General features: G+C 41.4%; 1 protein-coding gene across 3 annotated transcripts in view; it reads right to left on the bottom strand.

Moving 5' to 3' along the window:
• Positions 1-4177: 4177 nt before the first annotated feature.
• RSPRY1 (ring finger and SPRY domain containing 1) overlaps positions 4178-11409 on the bottom strand; it is a 44483-nt gene continuing 37251 nt past the window's right edge. For all 3 annotated transcript variants that reach the window (XM_042918705.1, XM_042918706.1, XM_042918707.1), the window contains exons 14-15: positions 8888-8992; positions 4178-5727 (exon numbers count right to left, since the gene is read on the bottom strand). In XM_042918705.1, the coding sequence (XP_042774639.1) occupies positions 5631-5727; positions 8888-8992 (202 nt within the window). In that variant the 3' untranslated portion in view covers positions 4178-5630. The remainder of the gene's footprint in view (positions 5728-8887; positions 8993-11409) is intronic.

Below are 11409 nucleotides of genomic sequence, written 5' to 3'. Positions count from 1 at the left end.
GTATAGATATAGATATATAGTATATATATATATATATATATAGTATAGATATAGATATATAGTATATATATATATATATATAGTATAGATATAGATATATAGTATATATATATATAGTATAGATATAGATATATAGTATATATATATATAGTATAGATATAGATATATAGTATATATATATATAGTATAGATATAGATATATTATATATATATATAGTATAGATATATATAGTATATATATATATATATATATATATACTATAGATATAGATATATAGTATATATATATATATATATATATATATATATATATATTCAGCACCAAGTAGAGGACAGGTATCTGTAAAGGTTTGCTGATTACCTGGACTGAGTTATGTTTAAGTCAAGTACCCATTTTGCAGCTCAAAGCAAACTCAGCAAATTTCCTCATGACCTATTTTCTCTATAAACTACTTATTTCTTCTGGACTAAATGAACTTGCCCACCCTTTTCTTACTTCTAAACCATATATGGAATCAGAGTAGATGAGAAAACTTTGTGATTTCATCTGTTGCTGGTTATTATCTACTGCTGTTACAAACCATCCGAAAATTAAGTAGCCGAAAACAATTATTGTGCCCACTAATCTTCAATTTGGGCAAGACTTGTTAGTGACAGCTAGTCTCTGTCCTACTTGTCATCAGTTGGGGCAGCTGGAATGGGGCTAGAGGAGCCTCTTCTGACATGCTCACTCACATGGCTGGCAAGTAACTGTTGACTCTTGTCTGGGGGCTCAGCTGTGGATGTTGGCCAGTGGCTGGTGGTTGGAGGGGAGGGGGTCCTCAGTTTCTTTCCATGTAGGTCTTCCCGGAGCTGCGTGGGTTTTCTCACACCATGGTTGCTGGGGCTAAGGGCAAATATATCAAGAGACAGGAAGTGGAAGCTACCAGTCACTTAAGGACTGGGAACTGGCACAGTATCACTTCCAATGAGTTCTATTGGTCAAACAGACACAGAATCCACCCAGGTTTTAGGGGAGGGGCATAAACTTCATTTGTAGATGAGAGGGCTATCAAAGAATTTGTGGCTATTTTTAATCCACTTCATCATGTCTGGCCTTAAGAACAAATGGGCATAAAGATAATAATAGGTACCCATATACTCAGGCATGTGCTAGTTACTGTGCTAAACATTTTTGAAAGTATTTATTTTGAGAGAGAGAGCATGCACGTGAGCGAAGAGGGGGAGAGAGAGAAAGAGAGAGATTGAGAATCCCAAGCAGGCTCTGCATTCTCAGTGTAGAGCCCGACTCAGGGCTCAATCCCATGAATCTTGAGATCATGCACGATCAGAGCTGAAATAAGAGTTGGAGTTTCAACCAACTGAACCACGCAGGCACCCCGTGCTAAAAATTTATAAATACATTGTCTCTTTTTGAAATACTTGAAACTCTAGGAGAAAACAACAACAATAACAACACCCCACAATTCCTGTGAAGTATTATAATCTTCATTTTAGAGATTAAGAAAGGCTAAGCGAAATTAGAGAAAGACAAGTATCACATGACTTCACTCATATGAGGACTTCAAGACACAGAACAGATGAACATAAGTGAAGGGAAACAAAAATAATATAAAAACAGGGAGGGGGACAAAACATAAGAGACTCTTAAATATGGAGAACAGAGGGTTAGTGGAGGGGTTGTGGGAGGGGGGATGGGCTAAATGGGTAAGGGGCATTAAGGAATCTACCCCTGAAATCATCGTTGCACTATATGCTAACTAACTTGGATGTAAATTAAAAAAAAGAAAGAAAGGCTAAACAAGCTGGAACTGGGTCCAAGCTCACACCCAAGGGCATGTTTTAACCATCATGCTATAAATAGCTCCAATTCCTGAGTTGTCAAATACTCCTGGAAATCAGAATGTGAAGTTTTTCTGCTGAAAACAGAAGTGGCCTTTAAAGAAAAAAAATGAAAAATTAAATATATTAAATATTTTTCATTAAGTCATTTCTTAAATCCTTTGTGGGTTAGCATTAAAAATTATTTTATTTTAGGGGCACTTGGGTCTGGGGTGCTCAGTCGGTTAAGTGTCTGACTTCAGCTCAGGGCATCACCTTGTAGTATGTGAGTTTGAGCCCTGCGTTGGGCTCTGTGCTGACAGCTCAGAGCCTGGAGCCTGCTTCAGATTCTGTCTCTCTCTCTCTGCCCCTCCCCTGCTCACTCTGTTTCTCAAACACTCCTGCTTGAGATTCTTGGTCTCTCTCTCTCTGCCCCTCCCCCCTTGTTCCTTCTCTCTCTCTCTCAAATAAATACATTTAAAAAGTTGTTTTATTTTAGAGAGCGAGCATGAGCAGGGGAGAGGGGCAGAGGGAGGGAGGGAGGGAGGGAGAGAGAGAGAGAGAGAGAGAGAGAGAGAATCTTAAGCAGGCTCCGTGCTCAGCACGGAACCCAACACAGGGCTTGATCTCACCACTGCAGGATCATGATCTGAACTGAAATCAAGAGTCGGACTAAGCCACCCAGGCGCCCTGACATTAAAAATGGTTTTAAGTGAATAATGGACAATCTTGGAAAGAGCTGATCTTAGTTGGATAGTTTGTTTCATGGATACATATTCAAGATGTTTGAAATTCATGCAAAAGTCGTTTTCTGCAAACGAAATTGATTTCTGTGATTGAATCCTGTTTCCTGGTGTGCAAATGGCACCAAATTTACTTTGCTTTATCAATCTCATTCCAAAAAGACGGCAATTCACTAAAACCTTTTTTTTTTTGGCTGGAACCCTAGTAGCATTACCCCAATGAATCATTGGAGAAATGCCATTACTTAATCTCCCTCCCTGCCCCAGCCTAGCTTTCAATTTCTCTTAAAATGTTTACATGCAGTGCAGAATATAAAGCTGTTTATTCTCTTCCACATTGCTTGCTGTTCCCTAGTTTTTTTTCTATGTGGTCTTTCCCTTTGAAGCAGCTCCAAGATTATAACTTTGCTTCCATCCTGAATACCTTTATCAATATTGAAGTCCTTTTGTCATATGGTCTAGCAGTGAAGAATTGGAATAGACCATCTTAGGAACAAAATTCAAGGGTAGATTTCTAGAAAGCTAACAGGCTCCTGCATTCCTTTGATTTGTGACAGATTACCTATTAATTCTGTCTACTTTATCTCCACTAAATTTATAGACCACCTTCACCTCTCTGCTGGACTTCAAAGTCCCTCTACTGGTCTTACTAGTTCCATATTTTGCTTGTCCTGTCTTGTACCCCCACCCCACACCTCTCTTTTCCATTCTCCACATAGATGCCAGAGCTATCTTTTAAAATGATTTAACAAAGCACTTTAACAAAGCTTAAACTCTTTCGCTTTCTATTGAACTTGGGATAAAATACTAAATGTTTAACATGGCTTCATGAGCAATCTCCTCACCTCTCCAACATGGGAGCATACTATTCTACCCGCTTGTTAGCTACAGGGGTCATCCATCAGATCCTGAGGCTGAGCTCCTTTTCTCCTTCGTTAGGCCTTCACCTGTAATGCTGTGCTCCCATAGCTACATAGTCCTGGAAGCTTGTCCTCACTCAGTCTCTCTGCCTGGCCATGTCCTACTTTTTCCTTGGGAGTTTTGGGGCGCCTGGGTGGCTCAGTCGGTTGAGCATCCGACTTCAGCTCAGGTCATGATCTCACAGCTCGTGAATTCGAGCCCCACGTCAAGCTCTGTACTGACAGCTCAGAACCTGGAGCCTGCTTCTGCTTCTGTGTCTCCCTCTCTGCCCCTAACCCACTCACATTCTGTCTCTGTCAAAAATAAATAACCATTAAAAAAAAATTTTTAAAAAGGGAGTTTTTACTAATATTACTTCCTCAAGGAGGTTTCTTCTGCCCCTCCCACCCATCTAAATTAAATCCCCCTCATTCTCTCATAGCACCCTAATCTTGTAAGGCATTAACAAACAAATATATTGTCTTCTCCCCACTACCAGCAGCTCCATGAATAGATCTGTTTTGTATACCACTTAGGCACAGTACCCAGAACATATTATGTGCTCAATAAAGATCTGTGGGATGAGTAAGTGATTACCTTTGCTTCTTAAAATCTAATACTTGATTCTCTCCTGCCCTGGAAAGTAGCCCTGAAATCGGAGAGGATGAGGTCTTGGGACCTTGGCAGCAGGCACCAATGAAAGTTGTGAAATCTTACTCAAAAAAGGCAACAAATGTTTTATTTCTTCAATGCAAATTACTGTATTCACCACAAGCTAAAGAAGAGAACATATATATATATATATATATATTTATATATATATTTGAATTTATGGAAGACTAAAGACATGGAAAAAATCCAGCACCCCAACAAGTACGGCCAGGAAGGAAATCATCTCTATAATAGGACAGTTTAATGAATTACAAACAAGAAAGGGTAGGAAAGGAGGAAAGAAAGATGTGCATTGAGTTTAAGACACTGTAAAACTCAGAAGACGTATTTACTATTCAAGTATAAACTCAGTAAGGACTTGGCATAAATTGAAAGGCAGCTGCTGAGGTACACCATTATAAAATAAGTTCTATGAATTTACAATTCTACCTTCCAATTTTCTGGGAGAAAAAACCAAACTCTTGAAGGTCTTCACCAGAGACCCTGAGAGGGATTAACACTTTTGATGAAGACATAGTCAGCAATCCATGATTGAATATACTATTCAAAAACAGGTATTTATTTAAAACAACAGGAATACGTGCTCTCAGACTGTCCTCTAAGAGTTTTTGAGACTGTTAGTTCAAGAGTTTCAAAGTATATTACTTCCAGAAACAATACTGATTAAAAAAAAATTTTAACAAAAAACAAAAAACCTGATTTGATGGTACCTTAAAAATACCCTAAATACCAAATTTTCTCCAGTCTAACATTGCAATTAATTTAAGAATTCCTCCCGCATTGTTAAAACATTTTTTCCTCACAAAATGCGGATACTGAAACTGGATAGAAACACCATGAATGTGAAAATACACCAGTTTTCTGCAGTTAAAAAAAAACTACAATGTTCTTTGGAATCACGGAAATATCAAAAATTGGGTTTTCTCCACAGTCTGTGCACCTTCTTTCGGGCCCTCCATGTTGCTTGTAGTATTGACCTGTGTGGTTCTGGTTTATAGATTCAAGTTTTGCAGGGCAATATCCACGCTTAACACACCGGGGCCTCTCTGACCGGTTGGAAGTTATGCTTAACCCAGAACCGCTGTCATTTACTTCTCCACGATGACTTCTGCCCCAAATAAAAACTTTAGAATAGGAGAGAAAACATCCTGTTAGACATTCACATGAACCCAACATGGGAGAATTCCGGTGTGGTTTCAGCACTTGGGAGGGCACTGTCTCCTAGCGTGTTCCATGGAAGTACCACAGGCCTAGCTGTTAGCACTCAGCTTTCCTTGGCCTTAAAAGGAATTTCTCAGGGCTGGCAAGTTGGGTTAGATTCTAAGAGAATTTTGTCTTTGACAAACTACCATTTTTAGCATAAAATCTGGCCATGGCTATAAGTTTCAATGTGCGCACAACTGATTAGAGATGTTTTTTTTTTTTCTTTGTTTTTTCTCTTCAACATTGGCTGGAATTGAGTAGAAATAAGTCCATGATGCCTCTTCACATGTGTCATGAAATATGAGAAATCTGTCTGACTCTAGACACTATTTCTTTGCGACACAACGGGCAGGTCTCCAGTTGCAAGGCACAATCCATGCACAGGTCACTAAAGAGAAAGATACAAGTACCAGTTAGGTTAATGCTTCAGGAGGTCAAACTGACAATGTGCCAACTCAGTCTAAAATATTAACAAGCTGGCTAATTGAAAGGGTAATCATTACACATGGTTAAAAAACGAAGCAAATATATGAACAAACAAGTCTCTCTCTCATTTCTGATCCTCCCTCATCCTCTTGTGAGGAGTAAGTAAAAAGTTCAAGTATATTCTCCCACCAAGTCTGTATGTACACGAAAAAAACTTACAGACGTGTATGGTAGGTCAAAACACGACACGCTTTGTTTCCCAGACAGCCACTTATCCCAATATCAAACAGTCCATCTTGCACCGCAGATTTGACACGAGGCTTTTATATGTGAAATTTTCACTTGCGGTTAGTTCTATTTCTGGGTTTCTATTCTGTTCTCCACAGTTCTGCCATTCTTTTTATATATGGGGAGCGAACTATTAGCATTTATTTTAATATATCTTAAGATGTGGTAGGTAGTTTGGTCCCCTCTGTAACTCTTCTCTTTCAGAATTTTCTTGTCTTATTTATAGCATGGAAGTTTTTACTTATTTTTTTTAATTAAAGTTTTTAATTTATTTTAAGAGAGTGAGCTGGCAAGCAGGGAAGGGGCAGAGAGGGAGAGAGAGAATCCCAAGCAGGCTCCACGCTGACAGTGTGGAGTCTGACACGGGGCTCCAATGCACGAATCGTGAGATCGTGACCTGAGCTGAAATCAAGAGTCGGATGCTTAACCGACTGAGCCACCCAGGTGTCCCAGCACACAAGCAAGCTTTTAAACTAGCATTTCTATTTTCAGAAGAAAAAAAAAAGTTAACCCAGATTAAACTTATGGTTTAGAGAAAAGTGTCACTTTTAAAACACCAACAGGACTTCCTATCCAAGAACAGACCCATTTATTCAAATCTTATCTTGCATTCTTTAGTAGTTTAAAAGTTTTCTTCTCATAGGCACCACATATTTCTTGGTACGTATTCTTAGACAGCCCTTGTTTATTTTTTTTATGTACTTGTTTAAGTAATCTCTATACCCAAAGTGGGGCACGAACTCACAATCCCGAGATCAAGAGTTGCATGCTCCACTGAGTGAGCCAGCTGGGTGCTCCTGGCCTGGAGAGGTTTAAATAGAATCTATCCAGTCCCTCAAGGTTTGAAAGAATTATCAGTGAAACCATCTGGGCTTAGTGCTTGGGGCAGAGGGAATGGAGGGCAAATATACCTTTGATAATCATTTCAATTTTCTTCTACGGTAATAGAAATGCCTAGGTTGTCCATTTCTTCCCAGGGTCAGCTCACGACATTCAGTTTATCCGGATTTCCTTTCTTAACCCTTTAAAATTGTTGTTGCTGCTGAAAGTTGAGCTAACTTTTCTTATAACTCTTTACATTTCCTCTTCCAATCCTGTTTTGTATATATCTATTACGGAGGCTAAGATACCTGGTTCTAAGTTTTTAGATTTCAGCCCTCATTTACAAGTGCTCATTGTGAGCAAACCCACTGAGAAGCCCAGAGAGCGCGAAGACGAGTTAAGACCAGATACTGCTCTTTGGGATTTTAACATCCTCCCACAAACAAAGATCAAAAGGGGTATCGAGATATCCATCCTTTAAACTTTGCATCTGCCTGTGAGGCCCTAATAACTAAAACCTTCAAAGGTGCTCAAACTGAGAATTCTAGGCTGCAGAGTCGATACCAAGGAAACAGCTACCGCTGGAGTCACCGTGCCTTTCTTTTCGAAGAGAAACTGGTACAGTGAGCAGTGACATAAGATACACAGCATGCACCTCCCTTATCAGCCAATTAGATAACAACCCACTGCAAAAGCTGGCAAGGTAGAGTGAAGGGCCTAGACTAAGCCACACCTGGAGGTGACAATTGGGGTCCATCACTCAGACTCTGGACCCTCAGGAGCTCTGGTGGCTAAAGCTCTGTCAAAAATAAGAGCAGGGCAGGAGAGAGGATGTGCTGAGTTACAGGGAGCTGGCCTGGAAGACTGGCCCGGGCACTGCTCACCCACAGTCAGCACACATGCCTGGGCCAGGTCAGGGCCAGCCCGCCGCCCAGCTCCTCTTTCTGTTTCCTTTCTAAAATTTATTTAAGTAGACTCTGTGCCCAGCGTGGAGCCCAATGCAGGGCCTAACCGACTGAGCCACCCAGGTGCCCCATCTCTTTCTGCTTCCAAACTCGGTTGGGAGGCCTTCTTGGGGACATCATACTTGCTGCTCTTGCTGATGTTTAGACACTGTTCTACAGGATCCAGGGTGCCTTCTAGTTCAACTTGGCTACATGGGAGGGAGGTGCTGCCTTCTCAATGGTTAGAGGGTTAAGTAGCTAGTAAATGAGGAGGCCCTAAAAATAAAGCTAAAAGGGATTTCCCAAGAGGATCATAAGTAGTATTAGGCCTTTTACATTTTGTAAAACTGTATTAAAATATAGTACTGAGTAAACAAGATAAAAACAGAGGCCTTCCATCAAACAGCTTCTTCTATTTCAGGTACTTTCTGGAAGACAGCCATGAACTGTCTGGCAAACTCGAATTTCTCAGCCCACTTTGTATATAATAAACCTTAAAGAACAGCTATGGAACTGGTAACATTGTGTGGGGTACAAGGGTAGACAGCCCAAGACGGGCTGCAAAGACACACGGATTATTCTGAGCTGAAAACAATCAAGGTCCAAAAGACTCAGGAAGAAACTTTGACCTCCCTGCAACTGCCTAAAAAGAATTTAAATAGAGGACCTGTTACCAGGAAGAGAGTTATTAATAAGAGATTCCTCTTTACCTAAGAAACATATCTGCACAACGGGGCAACCTTTGTTTTCCGAACATCCCCTCTGCTTCCTGCTAAGGGCTTTCCTTCCCTTTTTACCCCCAGACCCCTACCCCCTTCCTTAACTGAGGACGACATGCATACCTCATTTTGCCTGTCTTTGGAATTTCATGTCTGTGTGGATTCCCCATGTGCACGTAACTACATTTGATTCTCTCCTGTTAATCTGTATCATATATATTTAATTCTTAGTCCAGTTAGAAGAACCCTGGACAGAGGAAAATTTCTTCCTCTCTGATAACCATAAAAACAAGAATAGGATGATTGCCTAATGTAATACAAAAAAGAAGAAATGAGCAAACCCTCTTACCTGTGTCCACATGGCTTCAACTGTGTGTCTGCTACTTCGTCACAACACAGGGAGCAGCAGTTTTCCCGGATGCTGACTTGCTTCAACAGAGCAAGACGCCGGTGCCTGAGTAGAAAGTGTAGTTTACAACTTATTTGGTCAACAAATCAATGGGCCTATGAGCAGTGATGCATATGAAATGCTGTGAAAATGCTCTATCCGTGTGAAGTATGCTACGCACTCCTTAAGCTTTGTTCAGGAAGGTTTGCACACACGCATCTCATTTCAACCTGACAGTGATTTTCTACAGTAGAGAATGACACAGATGTGATCAATCCCATTTTATAGGCAAAGAAACAGTTCATGGAAGTGATCTGCATAAGGTCAACACATGGGAAACAGATTCAGGAATCAAATGCCAACCTTTTGGTTCTCAGACTAGTACTCTTTGTTTTACCAGCAAATTTTCACCTTTGAGTCACAGAGCTCTGAGAGTCTGAAGAAAAGCAGCGGAGTCTTTCCCACGAAAAATGCACACACACAAGTTTCTATACAGTCTCAGGTGCTTATGATAGGCCAGCACAGACTCTTCTGGAAGTCCACACACCTCAGGTTAGAATCCTTTCATGACACTTCCACTCAGTTTGAAATGGAAAAGTGGACAGGCAGAACTGCTTTGCTAAAAGTGCAGCCCTGACAGCCAGGGGGCAAGAGAAACATGAAACATTCATTCTATTCACTTCAGGCCTTACCAAGTGACAGACACTGGCCTGAGCCTGGAGACTCAGCAGTGAAGAGAGGACTAAAAACATATATGCCTGCCTTCAGAGAGCTTACACTCCAGTGAAGGGAGACAGAAAGAAACCAGGTAAAAAAGTAAAATATATACAATTTTAAGCGCTGATGAGCAGTATGAAGAAAAATAAAGCAGGGAGAAGAGTAAAGGCAGTGTGTATAGAAGCAGGGAGGTACAATTTTAAATATGACAGCCAAGGAAGATCTCACTAAGGTGACATTTAAGATATGAAGGGAGCGAGGGATTGAGTCTTGTGGATATCTGGAGAGACACCATTTGTGATATTATGATTTATAATAAATACATATTTGGTCTTCGTCTGGGTTCCTGGCACAGAGGTCCTAAAACCCTGGGAATTCTCTAAGAGACGAGAGCAATAGATGTCTTTTGTTATGTTAATTAGACAGCTTTGACAAGCCCCCAGGTAACCTAAGTTTGGGGCTGGCTGCCAGGGGAACCAGCATTGTAATCAGTGAGCTGGAACTTTCATTCCTCCCCTCACCTCCCAGTGGGGCAGAGGGGCTGGAGATTGAATGTACTCACTAATGACCAATGTTCTCATCAACTATGCCTCTGTAATGAAGCCACCAGAGAAACCCCTAAGGGGACCGTTTGAAAATCTTCAAGGTTGGTGAACATGTGGAGGTTTGGGGAGATGGTACACTCACAGGTCATGGAGGCTGCTTCCCACATGCCTGTCCTCTGCACTGCTTCCACCTGTCCCTGGATTAAATCCTTTTATAATAAACTGGTAGTCAGTCTAGGAAAGAAACTACTTTCCTAAGTTCTGTGAGCCACTCTAGCAGGTTAATCAAACCTGATGAGGGGGATCATGGGAACCTTCAATTTACAGCCAGTCAGCCAGAAGCAAATGTAGAAACCTGAACTTGCGACTGGCATTTATTTATTTATTTTTTTTTATTTATTTTTTTTATTTATTTTTGGGACAGAGAGAGACAGAGCATGAACGGGGGAGGGGCAGAGAGAGAGGGAGACACAGAATCGGAAACAGGCTCCAGGCTCCGAGCCATCAGCCCAGAGCCTGACGCGGGGCTCGAACTCACGGGCCGCGAGATCGTGACCTGGCTGAAGTCGGACGCTTAACCGACTGCGCCACCCAGGCGCCCCAGCGACTGGCATTTAAAGTCGGGGTAGAGGGCAGCCTTGTAGGAATGAGACCTTAACTTGTGGGACCTGACACTGACTGTCTCCAGTCAGGCAGTGTCAGAATTGAGTTAATTGCTTGGTGGTGTTGGAAAACACACACTGGCCCATTCTAGCAGCAAGAACAGCAAGTGCAAAGGCCCTGAGGCTATAATAGATCTGGTATGTTTCAGGAGCAGCAAGGAGGCCAGGGTGGCTGAATAAGGAGCATGAACAAGTGGGAGAGGGTAAGTAGGAGGTAAAGTCAGAGAAGTAATAAAGGAAGGAAGGGGACAAATCATGTAGAACCTGGGAGGTCACTGTAAGGATTTAAGCTTTTATCTTAAGTGAAACGAGAAGCTACTAGAGTCTTGTGAGCAGAGAAGGGCATGATCTGATTTAAGTTGTAACAAAATCATTCTGGAGGCTGTGTTGAATAGACTGAAGGGGGTCTAGGTAGGAACAGGGAGACTAGCTAAAGGGAAAGAAAAAAAAGGCAGCTTGGACGATGGTAGCAGGAGTGAGGGTGACAAGCTGTAGTTGCATGTGGGATATATTCCGAAGGCACAGCCCACAGTATTTTCTGAGTAGGATGTAGGAATGG

This window comes from Panthera leo, chromosome E2 (assembly GCF_018350215.1).
Source record: "Panthera leo isolate Ple1 chromosome E2, P.leo_Ple1_pat1.1, whole genome shotgun sequence".
Lineage (NCBI taxonomy): Eukaryota > Metazoa > Chordata > Mammalia > Carnivora > Felidae > Panthera > Panthera leo.
Note: the sequence above shows the minus strand (reverse complement) of the source record. Positions and strands in the feature narration are given on the sequence as shown.